The 16,001-nt window shown below is 42.1% G+C and overlaps 1 protein-coding gene across 2 annotated transcripts in view; it reads left to right on the top strand.

The window, feature by feature from the left end:
• Nucleotides 1–15,753, top strand: part of LOC140737780 (granzyme K-like) — a 29,162-nt gene extending 13,409 nt beyond the window's left edge. Inside the window, exons 1-5 of one of the 2 annotated variants that reach the window (XM_073064415.1) lie at nt 8,958–9,046; nt 11,723–11,882; nt 12,638–12,791; nt 13,823–14,080; nt 15,430–15,753. In XM_073064415.1, coding sequence (XP_072920516.1) covers nt 8,986–9,046; nt 11,723–11,882; nt 12,638–12,791; nt 13,823–14,080; nt 15,430–15,579 — 783 coding nt within the window. In that variant the 5' untranslated portion in view covers nt 8,958–8,985 and the 3' untranslated portion in view covers nt 15,580–15,753. Of the gene's footprint in view, nt 1–8,957; nt 9,047–11,722; nt 11,883–12,637; nt 12,792–13,822; nt 14,081–15,429 lie in introns of those variants that run through there. The other variant, XM_073064416.1, reaches the window with a different exon arrangement.
• Nucleotides 15,754–16,001: the final 248 nt, after the last annotated feature.

The following is a 16,001-nucleotide window of genomic DNA, read 5'->3' as shown; positions in this document are numbered from 1 at the left end:
AATCCACCATGTGAGAGTCTACTCCCATCTCCGTTAGTTTGTGCCTTAAGATCTTGGGCTGGATGGTGTTAAAGGCACTAGAGAAGTCAAGGAATGTAATCCTCACAGCACAACTGACCCCCTCTAGGTGAGAGAGTGATTTGTGCAGCAAATACGTGATAGCATCCTCCACTCCCACCTTCTCCTTATATGCAAACTGAAGAGGATCCTGGGCGTGCCTGGTTTGTGGCCTCAGATTCTGTATTATCAGCCGCTCCATGGTCTTCATAACGTGCGACGTCAAGGCAACAGGTCTGAAGTCATTCAACTCCTTTGGTTGTGGTTTCTTCGGTACCAGGACAATACAGGATGTTTTCCACTGTCTGGTTGATGTTTTTCATTTGCATTCAGTGTCTGAGGCTTCTCGCTGAAGTGTCCAACAATAATCAGCCAGTTGCCCAGATACCATTTCTCAATGACCTGGTGAAAACTCACTGTGTTTGTCACTGACAGCACCAGGATTTGCAGGGAAGAAGTCTAAATGGGAATGCTGAAAATGAATCTTTAGTGACATGTTGCACTTCATGGTTCTGTATGCTTGAAGCACGTTGTCAACCAGCTATTCGTAGTTTGGTGTTCTGTAGTTGCCAACATTCTTGAGTGATTTCCATGTGATGTTCTCTAGTCCCACTAGAAGTTCTTCAAATTGTCTGTCATTGGTGACCTGTTTGATTAGTGAACCAACAAAATTAATCTTTGCATCAGCTATTCTGTCTTGAATAATGAATTGAAATAGCAAATATAGGCGATTTCCCAAAAAAAAGTGCGTGATAGGGAAATGTCATTATGATTTTCATGATCAGCAGGCCAGGGTGCACCCTGAAGAATTCAGGAACCAAAATCTTTGATGCCTGGTGTTATTGTTCCTTTCATTCCAACAGTCCTATTCGCAACCACCATCTCAGTCATGGATTCCCATCTGCTCTTTACAATCTTCACAACTCTATGAACAAATGGATGCCATCTATATTAATCCAGTGTAGTAATATCATTTGGATTTGGATTGTCAATATTTTAAAGTAAATGCAGTAAAGTGACATATTCAAATGATGTTTCTCAAATTTAATGGTCTTTTAAGGTATCACTTAGTATGCATTCACATAGAATCTAAACAAATATGTCCTGCATGTTATCAGGTTAGTCAATGAAATATAAGGAGATAGGCATCAAAATGAAAAGCAAACCCTCAGTGAAACCCTCAATATTTGCTGAAAATTCCTGTTTCGCTTTGACCCTGTCATGTGACTTTCCATAACTGATATGGATTCAGATTAGAAAGATTAGCAAACTTTTATGTTTATTGCTGGTTGTGGGGGGGGGGGTCACTAAAATAAAAGTTTGTAGGAAATTTGAAGTTAATAACTCATCGGGGTGTTTGATAAGTTCGTTGCCTAAGGTAGAAAGAGCTGAGTTATCAACTTCAAACTTTCTGCATAATCATTCAAAGAGTGGAACTGTATGTGCATGTAATGAAAGCCGTATAAGACATCTCCTTCCACCTTAGGACACAAACTTCTCAATTACCTTTGCTGTGGAAACTTTCTGGGGGTCCAAGATCCGTATGCTCCACGACCGCTTTACTAAGTGTGTAAATGTAGGAGGGGTCTGTGTTTATAAATAAATGTGCTAGGTTTTCTAAATTTGACTCCTTCAACCTTAGACCACAAACTTATCAATCACACCTCGTATTTATCTTCTATATATATGCCAATAGATTCTATTTCATTGTATTTCCTTGTAATTTTATTTCTTATTTGGAGAGGACAACTATATAAAATGTGGTTACAAAATTTCAATGAGCAACATGTCAAGCAGCATCTATGGAGGGAAGGAAATTGTAGAAGTGTCGGCTTATTGTTTCTCCAGCCTGTGGCATCTGCTGTTTCTTGTTTCCCCTTACTCTATTATCACTTTTTTCTTGGAAATCTACTTGATCATACTTAATTTTTAACTAGGTATTATTATCTTGATAATTAGTGAGAAAGTGTTGGATTTAATTCTTATGGGTTGAATTCTGAGTGGTGGCCACGGGCACTCGCATGGGCCCAAGCTATACCTGCCTCTTTGTCATCTATGAAGAACAGTCTATGTGTGAAGTCCATGGTTATCTCGACTATACCTCTTCCCAATTTATCTCCTGTAAAATGCTATTCCCTTTTCTCAGTTTTTTTGTCTTCTGTAGGAGCATGAATGAAGCCACCGGAGAAAGTACTGGTAGATACAGAGCAGCTTCTTTATTCGACAAAACAAGCTACAGCAGGCATGATATGGAGATGCTTCCGGTCGAAAGGTGTCCAGGGTCAACATAGGGCTCGATATTTTATGTGCTAAACATCAAAGGACAACTCCATGCTTACGATAGATGGACAATACTTTCTTTGAGACTATGCACAGACTTCATACCTCCTGATTGGCAGCCACATCAGACATCAAAATGAACTTTAATCAGCATTGTTTGGTCTGGGATTCACAGCTTTTTTAGCAACCCATTGTTCTGAGTTTCACTCCAAATTAAATCCACAATACATATTCAGATGTGAAGACTGGTAGCCAAAGTCATTTTTGCTAAACCCAGAAATCGCTCTAGCATACCCTCGTCTTAATCCTCCTGGACAAAAATAAATTTGCACCAACCTAAAGGAGGATCTACTCAAATCGGGCAGAAAAATGCCCTGCTCAGAACTCCACCCATCCCCTACCCCAAGCTAAAACACTCTCTTTCCCGGGGCACCAGCAAGTGCATCACAGGCCCTCTCGTCGATGTACAGGAAGGAGATGGTGTGGTCTCTATTTGAATGAATGCTGAAAGGGTCCAGCTCATTTCTATTCATTCCCCATTCGGGCTGGGGGTGACTGTCTTCAGAAGCCATGTGCAGTCCTTCTCAATCTGCCATGCTATCGAAGTTGTGGAACCTGCTGTCTCTGTTAACTTAAATCCCTCCCCATCTATTTTTTGCCAATATCTTTTCTATTCTACGTTATTCAGCTCAGCAACCAGCCTTCATTACAGAGTACTAGGCTTTAGATGTTTCAGAAAGAACAGAGAGGGAGGCAAAAGAGGTGTGAGCGTGGCATTGCTAATTAGAGATTGTGTCACGGCTGCAGTAAAGGAGAATGTCATGCAGGGATTGTCTACTGAGCCATTCTGGGTGCAGGTCAGAAACAAGGAAGGGGCAATAACCTTACTGGGTGGTTCTATAGAGCCCCCAATAGTAACAGGGATATTGAGGAGCAGATAGGAAGGCAGATTTTGGAATTGTGCAATAATATTAAGATTGTTGTCATGGTAGATTTTAACTTTCGTAATATTGATTGGCATCTCCTTAGTGCTAGGAGTTTAGATGGGGTAGAGTTTGTTAGGTGTGTTCAGGAAGGTTTCCTGACACAATAGGTAGATAAGCCAACTCAAGGAGAAGCTGTACTTGATCTGGTATTGGGAGATGAATCTGGTATGGTGTCAAATCTCTTGATGGGAGAGCATTTTGGAGATAGTGACCATAACTCTACCTCCTTCACCATAGTGCTGGAGAGGGATAGGAGCAGACAATTTGGGAAAACATTTAATTGGGGTAGGGGGAAATATGATGCTATTAGGTAGGAACTTGGGAGAATAAATTAGGAGCAGATATTCTCAGGGAAATACACAGCAGAAATGTGGCAAATGTTCAGGGAACATTTGCATGTGGTTCTGCATAGGAATGTTGCATTGAGGCAGGGAAAGGATGGTAGAGTTAAAGAACCAAGATGTACAAAGTATGTAGAAAATCTAGTTAAGAAGAAAAGAAAAGCTTACAAAAAGCTCAAGAAACTAGATACTGTTAGAGCTCGAGAAAATTACAAGGAACGAGCTTAAGAATGAAATTAGGAGAGCCAGAAGAGGCCATGAGAAGGCCGTGATGGTCAGTTTTAAGGAAAATCCCAAGGCATTCTACAAGTATGTGACGAGCAGGAGGATGAGTCGTGTGAGCTAATCAGATATGATAGTGAAAACATGTGCATGGAGTCGGAGGAAGTAACGGAGGTACATAATGAATACTCTGCTTCAATATTCACCAGGGATAAAAAACCTTGGCAATTCTGGGGATGAGTTGCAGCGGACTGAAATGCCTGAACAAATAGACATTAAGAAAGAGGATGTGCTGGAGCTTTTGAAAAGCATTAATTTAGATAAGTGACTGGGACCGGATGAGATATACCCCAGGCTACGGTGGAACTGAGGGAAGAGATTACTGAGCCTCTTACGATGATCTTGTGATGAGAAGTACCAGAGGATTGGAGGTTTGCAAATGTTGTTCCCTTGTTCAAGAAAGGGAGTATAGATAACCCTGGAAATTATAGACCAGTGAGTCTGACTTCACTGGTGGGCAAATTGTTGGAGAAGATCCTGACAGGCAGGATTTATGAGCACTTGGAGAGACATAATCTGATTAGGGATAGTCAGCATGGCTTTGTCAAAGGCAGGTCAAGCCTTACAAGCCGGATTGAATTGTTTGAGGAAGTAATAAAACACATTGATGAAGGTAAGCAGTGGATGTAGTGTATATGGATTTCAGTAAGGCATTTGATAAGGTTCCCCATGCAAGCCTCTTTCAGAAAGTAAGGAAGCATGGGATCCAAGGAGACCTTGATTTGTGGATCTAGAATTGGCTTGCCCACAGAATGCAAAGGGTGGTTGTAGATGGTTTGTATTCTGCATGGAGGTCGGTGACCAGTGGAGTTCCGCAGGGATCTGTTCTGGGACCCCTCCTCTTTTTGATTTTTATAAATGACCTGGATGACGAATTGGAAGGGTAGGTTAGTAATTTTGCTGATGACACAGAAGTTGGGGGTGTTTTGGATATTCTGGAGGGTTTTCAGAGGTTACAGTGGGACATCGACAGGATGCAGAACTGGGCTGAGAATTGGCAGATGGACTTCAACTCAGGTAAGTGTGAAGTGATTCATTTTGGTAGGTCCAATTTGAAGACAGAATATAAGATAAATGGTAAGACTCTTGGCAGTGTGGAGGATCTGAGAGATCTTGGGGTCCATATTGATAGGACACTCAAAACTGCTGTGTAGGTTGACAGTGTTGTTGAGAAGGTGCATGGTGTGTTGGCCTTTACCAACCATGGGATTGAGCTCAAGAGCCATGAGGTAATGTTACAGTTATCTAAGACCTTGGTCAGACCCCACTTGGAGTAGTGTGTTCAGTTCTGGTCACCTCACTACAGGAAGGATGTGGAAACTATAGAGAGAGTGGAAAGGAGATTTACCATCTGTGATCTCATCCACCCCTAACAGTTGGCATATTTCCTTCATCACTTTCCCTGTGAAATGTGCTCCCTGATCCGAGTCCAGCTGGACTGGGGTTCCCCACCTTGGGAGGATTTCCTGAACTGGAATCCATGCGGTAGAATCCATCCTTGTTGGGAAAGCCACTACCCACCGGCTGAAGTGATCAGGAATTACTAGACTGTAGCTATTCCCCCTGCTTTTGGGTCGGGGTCCCAAGAAGTCAATCTGGATGTTTCCCCAGGGTCCCTTTGGCTGTGACTGATCTGCCAGCTGTAGATTTATGCCCTTACCAACGTCTTTCAGCAACGGGTGTCTGTTTGAATAATAGGCCTCTGGTCTTCTTGTTTCCCCATGGAGCTGCAGCACAACTGTGTCGAAGTGCCCTCCCTCGTTGCTGCAATACAGGTGAAAGGGGCGAGCCACATCGGGTAATACTCACTCAGGTGCAGAGACCAGGGCTTTCCTGATATCTGTAAAAGCCCTTTTCTCATCTGGCTCCCAACTCACTTCCTCCAGAGGGGACTTCCCTCCTTTAATCAAGGCCTAGATCAGGTGCTGTAGTGCTGAGATCCCTAGAATGAAATTACGACAGTAATTAAATAGACCCGTTACTTTCCTCACCCCCTTAATGTTTACTGGGTGGGGCAAGAGTCTGTTTGCTGAGTCTCTGTCATCTGACCCTGGGAAATGGTGTAGCCTAGGTAGTGTACGGTTTCCTATCTGGGCCTTGTGTGAACTGATTTTAAACCCCCCTTGTCTTGCAGTATCTCTAAAACACTGGCTATTGCCCCTAAACAACCTGCTTCATCTTCCAAAGCAATTAGTAGATCATCTGCATATTGTCTAAGCTGGTCGATCCATACAGCATTAGATAGAGCTTTTCTGTGCCACGACCTTATGGAAAAATGGCTGGGCTATTGTGGAAACCCTGGTGGAGTCTGGTCCATGTATACTGCTGCCCACCCAGGGTGAAGGCAAATCGTTCTTGGGACTCAGGTGTCAAGGGGAGCCTGCAAAATCCATTACCAATTCCAGGACTGAAAAAATCTGTATGTTGTGGAGACAAGCTATTCAGGATTGTTGCAGGTCTTGCCACAATGGGGTGCAATCTCGGCGTGGATTTTTAAAGGGCTGGATCGTCTTTTGTTATTGGATATGATCCATCGGGTTTGTTTACTGTCTATGTAGTCGAGTTAGTAGTTGCCGCAGTCTCTCTGAGTTCCCCAGGTGTTTTAGTTCCTTCACTACACCCGAACATCTGCAGGTCACCAGCGCAGGCAGTGGTGGCCATTGCCACATCTTTTACTGACCCAGGCGGCGTCTTCACAGTTCTAGGATCTGATCGACAGTCAGTTTGGTCATTCTGGGTGTTGATGGGGTGAGCAATTACTTGTCTGCTGTGACATTCACTTGTTCCTCTTTCCTCTGTTTTGGACACTACCTTCAACTGTGTATGTCCGTATCGGTCACATCTGTAGCATATGAACTCCTTTACCCTCCCACATCTACTCGAACAGTTCCATGCTCCGTGAGCTGGCCAATGGCAAACAGAACACATCACAGTAGCTGCATCTACTACAGCTGCTTTACAATTTCTCTTGCACTTTCTTCGGTCTATCTCACAGGCCCACAGAACTATCACAGAGTAGGCCGACCCCACTGTTATCCCGAAATCTAAACCTTCCTGGTGGGCTGAGCGCAGGTCTTCCATCAGAATTTTTAGGAAGACTGGGTCGTCTCTCCCTGGATTATCCAATCCTGAATATTCCTCATACACTCAGTATTTACATTCTGCATAATCCATGGCTGGAGTGGTTTGAACGGGGCATGACTGTGCAAACGCATGGAGGTCGGCCAGTGAGAACAGCGGGAAGAGTTTAAAAAGAAGACAGCTTTACAGAGCGGGCATCGGAGGAGTGGGCGATGGAGTAGAGGGAGATAGAGAAGGCTTTGGCTCAACATGGCTCCAGTGATAAGGGGTCGAGGCGAAGTAGGTTATCTGTTTAGAATACAGACAGAGTATGTGTGTAAGGCCAGTTTTCTGTGCTCGGTGTCAGATGTGGGAGATCCTGGAGACTCCCAGCCTCCCGGATGACCACATGTGCACCAGGTGCGTTGAGTGCAGCTACTTAGGGACTGCATTAGGGAACTGGAGCTGCAGCTCGATGACCTTCGTACGTTCAGAGAGAGTGAGGAGGTGATAGAGAGGGGCTAAAGGCAGGAAGTCCAGGACCCCAGGAGACTGAGAAGTGGATAACAGTCAGGAGAGAGAAAGGCAAGAGGCAGATGGTAGAGAGTACCCCAGTGACTGTCCCACTTAAAAATAAGTACTGTACTCCTGTTTGAGTACTGTTGGGGGAGACGGCCTACCTGGGGGAAGTAACAGTGGTCACGCCTTTGGCACAGAGCCTGGCCCTGTGGCTCAGGAGGGTAGGGGAAGGAAGAGGATGGCAGCAGTGATAGGGGACTCTATAATCAGGGGGTCAGATAGGGGTGTCACGGCAGGAGACCCGTGTGTTGTCGGGGGAGTCGGGTTATCTTTGGCTGTGTGCCCAGATCTTTGGACACAGAGATTAAAAAAAAAGTGAAGTAATGAACTTTTGACATCGTACACCAGCGAGCTGTTTGATTTGTATCCCCACTCGCTGTGAAAACGGAGACAGCGCTTTCTCCTTTCTTAGGGAGAAGGAGAGCCTGTGGTATGTCAAATACCAGGTGGAACGTGAGTCTTTGGGGTAACTGCAAGTCTGTGTCTTTACTGTTGCTTTGCTCACACTTGAGTGCTCGGTGGTGGGTGTCGATGCTTTTTTTGCCGGTGGGGGAGTGGTATTGTTGTTTCCTGCCGATTATGTGCAGGAGGGAGGGGAGTTGGGGGAACTTTGGGGTTCTAACATTTGACTGTCGTTCATTCTTTGAGGCATTCCTCTTTTTGTGAATGGCTGTGAAGAAAAAGCATTTCAGGATGTATAGTGTATACATTTCTCTGACATTAAATGTACCTTTGAACAGAAATAACAAATACTGGAGATTTCAAGAAATGCTGCATGTTAGGCATATTTCATGGTGATATTAATTATCTGCAGCCCAAAATCCATAAGACAGTATTCAGGAAGCAAAATCTTTGATGTCTGGTGTTATTGGCTCTTTCATTCCAACAAACATATCCCCAACTACCATCTGGGTGATGGATATTGCCATCGGCTCTTTACAATCTTCATAGATCTGTGAATAAAAGGATACCATCTATATTAATCCAGTGTAATAATATCATTTGGATTTGGATTCTCAATATTTGAAAGTAAATGCAATAAAGTGGCATATTCAAATAATGTTTCTCAAATTTAATTGGTCTGTTAAGACATTTAGTATGTATTCACATAGGATCTGAATAGATATTTTCTACATGTTCTCAGGTTACAGGATTTCAATGAAATGTAAGGAGATGGACATCAGAATTAAAAGTAATCCCTCTCAGAAACCCATAATGTTTGTTGAAAATTTCTGGTTCACTTTGACCGTGTCATGTGATGTTGATTCAGAACAGTCGATTTGCAAATCTTCACGTTCATTATTGGTTTAGGGTGTTGGTGGGACACAAATAAATAAACCACTTCCCTCTAATTTCAGTATAAATTCAATAACTTTGGTGTTATCACAAAAGAAACAACGATGAATCCTTCACTGTACAATCCACTTGTTTTGTTAATTGTCGTCTTCCTAGCTCCAGCGTGTAAGTAGCAAAATAAAGAATACTTAAATACTTTATATTCACGAAAGCATTTATTTTAATTATATTTAATTTATGATGCAGATTATATCATGGTTTATGGTAAGTACTGTACATTTACTGTTTTAGCTACATTAATATTTATCTTCTATATATGCCAATAGATGTCTGCTTCATTGATTTTCCTTGTAATTTTATTTCTAATTTGGAGAGGAAAACTATATAAAATGTGGTTACAAAATTTCAATGAGTAACACGTCAAGCAGCATCTATGGAGGGAAGGAAATTGTAGAAGTGTCGGCTTATTGTTTCTCCAGCCTGTGGCATCTGCTGTTTCTTCTGTCTCCTTGTACTACTATCAATTTCTCCTGTAAATCTACTTCGTAATATTTAATTTTTAACTAAGTACTATTATCTTGAGGATTAATGAGAAGCTGTTGAATTTAATTTTGCAGCTGTGTTGGGTACTGGTCAGACCCCACTTGCAGTACTGTGCCAAACTTCGGTCACCTCACTACAGGGAGGACGTGGAAACCATGGAGAGGGTGCAGAGGAGATTGACAAGGGTGTTGCCTGGATTGGGGAGCATGCCTATTGAGAATAGGATGAGTGAACTTGGCCTTTTTTCCTTGGAGCGATGGAGGATGAGAAGTGACCTGATAGAGGTGTACAAGATAATGAGAGGCATTGATCATGTAGATAGTCAGAGGCTTTTCCCCAGGGCTGAAATAGATAGCAGGAGAGGGCATAGTTTTAAGGTGCTTGGAAGAAGGTACAGAGGAGATGTCAGGGGTAAGATTTTTACGCAGAGAGTGGTGAGTGCGTGGGATGGGATGCCGGCGTTGGTGAAGGTGGAAATGATAGGATCTTTTAAGAGACTCCTGGATGGCTACATGGATCTTAGCAAAATAGAGGGATATGGGTGAAGCCTAGGTAGTTCCAAGGTAAGGACATGGTTGGCACAGCTTTGTGGGCCAAAGGTCCTGTATCGTGCTGTAGGTTTTCTATGTTTCTATGACTGTCTCATCAGCTCACTGCCATTATCATTCCCCGGTTATTCCCACCTCCCCCCAGTCGCTGCCTCACTTCCCCTTTAAAAGAGCGATATCTTTCTTCATTGTTTGGCGTTCCCAGTAGTTGCCCATGGACCATCCCGCACCCCCTGGGCCAGACGGTTCCACGTATTCCTTGGGCACTTCGCTTTTACCAACATGTGTATATCTTTAGTGTGCATCTGGTGAACCTCTCCCTGAAATATCTCCACAATAATTCCCACACTATGTGAAATAGAAATGACGGGTACCAGCTAAACAGCACTTCCTTAAAACCGCAGAGTATGTACTCCGCAATCTGCCACTTTTGAGTACCTGAACTCATGACGTCTGTTGTGTTCCTTCACATCACACTCGCAAAACGTGTACTCTGAAATGCAGCTCCTCGAACGAATGAGTTTCCACTTCCCCACTCTGGCGTCGTGAAACGTCGGTAACCACCCTTCACAACTGGTGGCTTTGTCTCACCAAATTAACACGCAAAGTTTTGTCTCTTACATAAACAAACATGCACACACACACACCACATTTATACCTACCAGTTCAGCTCTCCGTGTTTGTGATTTCTCGCGTTCCCCGTGTACCACCGACCCGAACAGATCCAAGTTTAAGTGCTATTTCTTAAAATACTCACCCACTTAGACTGCTGAAATCACTGGCCACACGATGGGTCAGGAAGGTATCCCACTCCTGACACCAAATGTAGTTGCGTGAATGAAATCGCTGGAGAAAATTACTGGTAGATACAAAGCAGCTTCCTTATTCAACAAAACAAGGTGCAGCAGGCATCATTCGGAGACGCTTTTGGTCGAAAGATCTCCAGGCCCAACATGGGGCTCAATATTTTATGTGCTCAACATCAAAGGACAACTTTATATTTACAATGTATGAATAATACTTTCTTTGAAACTACACACAAACTTCACACCTCCTGATTTGCATGCACACCACAGATATCTGATTTTAATGAATTTTTATCAACATTGTCTAGTCTGGGATTCATGACTTTTATGAACCCATTGTTCAGAGATGCTCTCCAAATTAAATCCACAATGCATATTCAGATACGGACACTTGTAACCAAAGTCATTTGTTAAATGTAAATTGCTAATCCCAAAATTCCCTCTAACACCTTCCACACATCTATTCCCGGGATGCTTTTGGGTTTCTCTCCCTCTACTATTGATGTTCCCCTCATCCGAATCTCCTCCATTTCCTGTACATCTACACTCACCCCATCTTCCCTCAGCCGTAACAGTGATAGAGTCCCTCTTGTCCTTGCCTACTCGCCCATCAGCCTCTGCATCCAACACATTATCCTCCGCAATGTACACCATCTGTAAAGGAAACCTACCACTAATCATATCTTTACCTCCCCCCACCCCCCGCTTTCTACAGCGACCGATCCAGTGCCATATTGGGCTGAGTCCATTACTCTCTGCACCTTCTTACACTCTTGTACAATCGAATTGCTGTGCAAGGCCATGGTACAACTACTCTAGGGTTGTCCCTGTCAAGGGTAATTAGAGATGGCTAATAATTGCTGGCATTGTCAGTGATGTTCATAAACTGTGTGTGAATAAACATGTATGTGAAATAAAATGTCAGTATCTTCTATATATTGCAGATCCCGGAGCTGAAATTATCGGAGGTCATGAAGTCAAACTGCATGCAAGACCTTATATGGCATCTCTTCAACGACTTAACCGGAACAGTAAATATTTTCACTATTGCGGAGGTGCTTTGATCAGACCAAACTGGGTACTAACTGCAGCACACTGTGAAATGTAAGCTATGTGGTTTATGAATAAAAAAATTTTTTGTGATTAACATACAAGTGCTTAGGCTCCCAATCCTAGCTTTCATAAAATAAATGCTTTTACACTGTTGTCACATCTTGATTAGTATGTGTATCACCGTATTATTGGCATTTATCTTTATTAGCTCTTCAGAGATGCTCTTTTGAACACCACTGTTGTAACACGTGGTTATTTGAGTTACTGTCGACTTCCTGTCTGCTTGAACCAGTCTGGCCATTCTCATCTTCCCTCTCTCCTCAACAAAGTGTTTTTGCCGACAGAACTACTACTCACTGGATGATTTTTCTTCTTTATCACACCATTCTCTGTAAAAGCTAGAGAATGTTTTACCCGAAAATCCCAGGAGACCAGCAGATACTCAAACCATCCCGTCTGGCACCAAAAACCATTCCATGGTCAAATTCACTTAGGTCACATTTCTTACCCATTCTGATATTTAGTCTGAACTACAACTGAATCTCTTGACCATATCTGCAAGGAGTAATTTACAATGAGCTTGTCTGATGAACACTTTGAATCAATTTCAATCAGGAGTATAGTCTTGGCCCTTGCTTGGACACTGATTGGCTTTTGGAATCTGCACATTAAATTCCAAATATAATGTTGCTGAATTGTATATTTCCATAAAGTTTACTATTTGATTGTTGCTTTCTTGATGAATTTCTGTAAACTATTTTTTAAGTAAAGTGCAAATAATTATCTTTATTTTCGATTGGTAACAGAACAATTGCATCAGACCAGGATCTTCTAGCAGTTCTTGGAGCCCATGTTTGTTCAAAGAATGAGACAAGTCAACAAAGACTGCGCATCATCAGGCAGATTCCCATTACAAAATACAACAATCTGACCATGAAAGATGATATCATGCTGCTGCAAGTATGAATGTTTTTCTCATTCTTGCACAGTGTTTAAAATCTTTAATTTGCTTGTTAGCAATGTTTACTTTACTGAACAACAACTGTTGAATGGCTTTTGTGACTTGGATGAGAATTATTGATTGTGGAGAATATTAGTATTGGCAATGATCCCTCCCATCCGTCCAACAGTCTCCTTGATTCCCTTCCGTCAGGCAGGCGGTTCGATAGAAATACGACAAGAACTGTGAGGATGAGAAACAGCTTCTTCCCCGAGGCTGTAACATGACTCAACTCCCTGCCACCACCCAGGTCTCATCAGTTATGAAGCGCCAGTAGCTCGTACTCTTTACTTTTTAACTGTGCAACTTATTATTTGTTAATCTAATTGTGGTCATATTACTTCATGTGTTACGTGTATGAGGTACAGTATATGTACTGTGTTGTGACCTTGGTCAGGAGGAAGGTTGTTTTGTTTGGCTGAATACATGTGTACGATTGAATGACAATAAATTGAACTTGAACTTGAGCTGTCTAAGCCTGGGCAATATCACAGTTAACCTTGTCCTTGACATATAAAGGGTTAGTAAGTTAATTGGGGGGCTGGGTTCATTGGGCTGGAAGGGCCTATTACTGTGTTGTGTCTTTAAACTAAATTAAATATAAACTTTAATTAAAAGTGTGACAGCTGCTAAGTCTGACTTATTGGAGCTTCATCATTAACAAAGATAGAGTTAGATATTGAAGATCCTTCACAGTAGGATTAGTGCTTTATCACCATCATCCACACCACAATTTTCATGACGAATTATTGATTCCATCATATGAAATGTAATTTTATCTTTAAATTTATTGGTCATTTTTAATTGAGTCTCTGTCCCTCTGATCATCTGAAAAAAAAAGAAAGTAGCTTATCTGCAAAGTACAGATTTCTGGAGAATGAAATACTTAAATATATAAACGAACAAATCTCTTCAGGAGTAAAGAGATCATTCAAGATATTCTTCACTTTTAGAATCACAAATATGTGAATCAATGTTTTTGTGTCAACAGCTCGAGACTGATGCAAAAATCAATCAGTATGTGAAAGTACTCAACCTTCCCAAACGAGGAATCACCGACATGAAATCTGGAACAACGTGCACCGTGGCAGGATGGGGAAGAACAAAAACTATCACTTACTCTGACACACTTCAAGAGGTGGAGGTCGAGGTAATTGATCGCAGAAAATGCAAAGGCATGTATCGAATTAAAATAACCCAGGACATGATCTGTGTTGGTGACAGCGAAGGCAGAAAGAATACATGTAAGGTGAGTATGCTGTGTAGTCACATTATCAGTAACATTTCTATAAAGCTACTGGATTCAAGTATAAAAATCGCAGTGATTCACTGGTGCCTTCTATAGATTGAAACTATCCACCCTTCCTCAGTGTTATTGTGACTGACTCTTACCTGCTTTCTGAAGGGCTACTCAGTTGCATTAAAAAGTCCAGACATTACCTTATGGAAGCTAAGGGAATCTAGATTAGGCCATAAATGCTACACTTACAGGTAATGTCCACATCCTGAGGTGGATTAAAAAATAATAATCAGATAAGAAAATGTGTATGTGTTGATTATGGAGGAACCATTTTCTTGCATTTTCTAGAATCTCATATCCAGGCCCTGAATTTAGATGTCAACATAACTTACTATGATTTCTCTACCAATAAACTTTGTCTACTGTCAGTGTGATGATGAAATGGGCAGATGCAAGATAACAGAGTCAATCCAGTGAAATGTAACGTATTGACATGTCTAAAATGTAAAGAGAATTTATTCTAAATTGTGTCAATTTGAAAATAAGGATCATGCTAGATCCAGTGCTGTGTCTGATCCTAACATCCAGTTGGGACAGAGTGGATCAGTCTGTCTGACACTCTGTACCCATGAGGTGCCCTGTGAAACAGGCCAGGCTCGGGACGCCGAGCAGAATCAGGAATTGGATCCTGAGGATTTGCCTCCATGAATATCCTGACAGCCTTCAACAGCTCACAGTGAAAAATGCCAGAGATGATTAAAAACTATACAAGCATATTTAATAAAAATTGTTTAAAGACAACTGAACATAAAGGCAAATAATTAAAAAGGTTAAAATAAAGTAAATTTAATAGACCATTTCCCGTTATTTAGTTGTTTCACAGGCCAGTGACTCCATTCAGTGAAGGAGGTTACTGTTCTTGTGTCAGTTAGTCTTGCTTAAAAGCAGGGGGTCGGGTACAAAGTGAATCTGGCCAGATGCACGAGCTGGGTTCAGTGGAGAGTCGAGTGGCAGAGTGGAGGGACAGCTACACCAGCATTTGACATCTGTTTCATTCTGAACTTCCACATTCCACCAGAATTTGAAGTCAAACTGAAGTACAGATTGCAGATGGCTGATGGTTTTCTACACAATGGCTAATTTAGGAATAAACTCAATCCAGGCCATGGGAAACATTCCATGAAAAGACTCTTTGTGAGTCCAGTTACCTACATTTGCTCCTAAAGTAACTCACACCTCCTCGGTACAGCTGGGCACGGATAATGAATTGTGATGTGATGTCAAACTGACAGTTTGCAGTCTGTCACTTTAGCTAATTCTGCTCAATTGTCACCTTCATCTTTTTCTCTCTCTTCCAGGGTGATTCAGGCAGCCCTTTGATATGCGACAAAATGTATACTGGGATTGTGTCCTTTGGCAGAAAAGGATGTCCAGATCCCCAAACGCCTGCAGTGTACACTTTACTAACAAAGAAATACATTGATTGGATTCGGGATACAATTGGTTGACCGCTGAAGAATGCTGAAGAGCTGTACTGAGTTATCACAATCCTGCTTCACTCTGCTTTACTTACACTGATGCTCAGTTAATTGGCCTAGAGGGCTGGCTTGCCTCTATCCTTACCTTTTCTGTTTTGCATAAAATGTTACTGCAAAGTGCAATAAAAAACAATAATTATCAAATTCCTTGCCTTGTGAAATCCCTGTCCACTGATGCAAGTTATGAAAGTGAACTGAACCACACGTAGGTGACATTTTAGACTAGCAGCAGTGACTTGCTTTGCACCATAGAGATGTCGATAGTGGAGGCAATCAGATTGTGAGATCATTAGGATTTGCATTAAAATATTACAGATTGATTGTGGAGTAGCTTTATAGAGGTTGTCGCAACTTCATGGACAGAAGGGCTGCCTGGTGCTGTGAAGTTCCTT

Source organism: Hemitrygon akajei, chromosome 13 (genome assembly GCF_048418815.1).
Source record: "Hemitrygon akajei chromosome 13, sHemAka1.3, whole genome shotgun sequence".
Lineage (NCBI taxonomy): Eukaryota > Metazoa > Chordata > Chondrichthyes > Myliobatiformes > Dasyatidae > Hemitrygon > Hemitrygon akajei.
The sequence above is the reverse complement of the archived record's forward strand: the minus strand, read 5'-3'. Positions and strand labels throughout refer to the sequence as shown.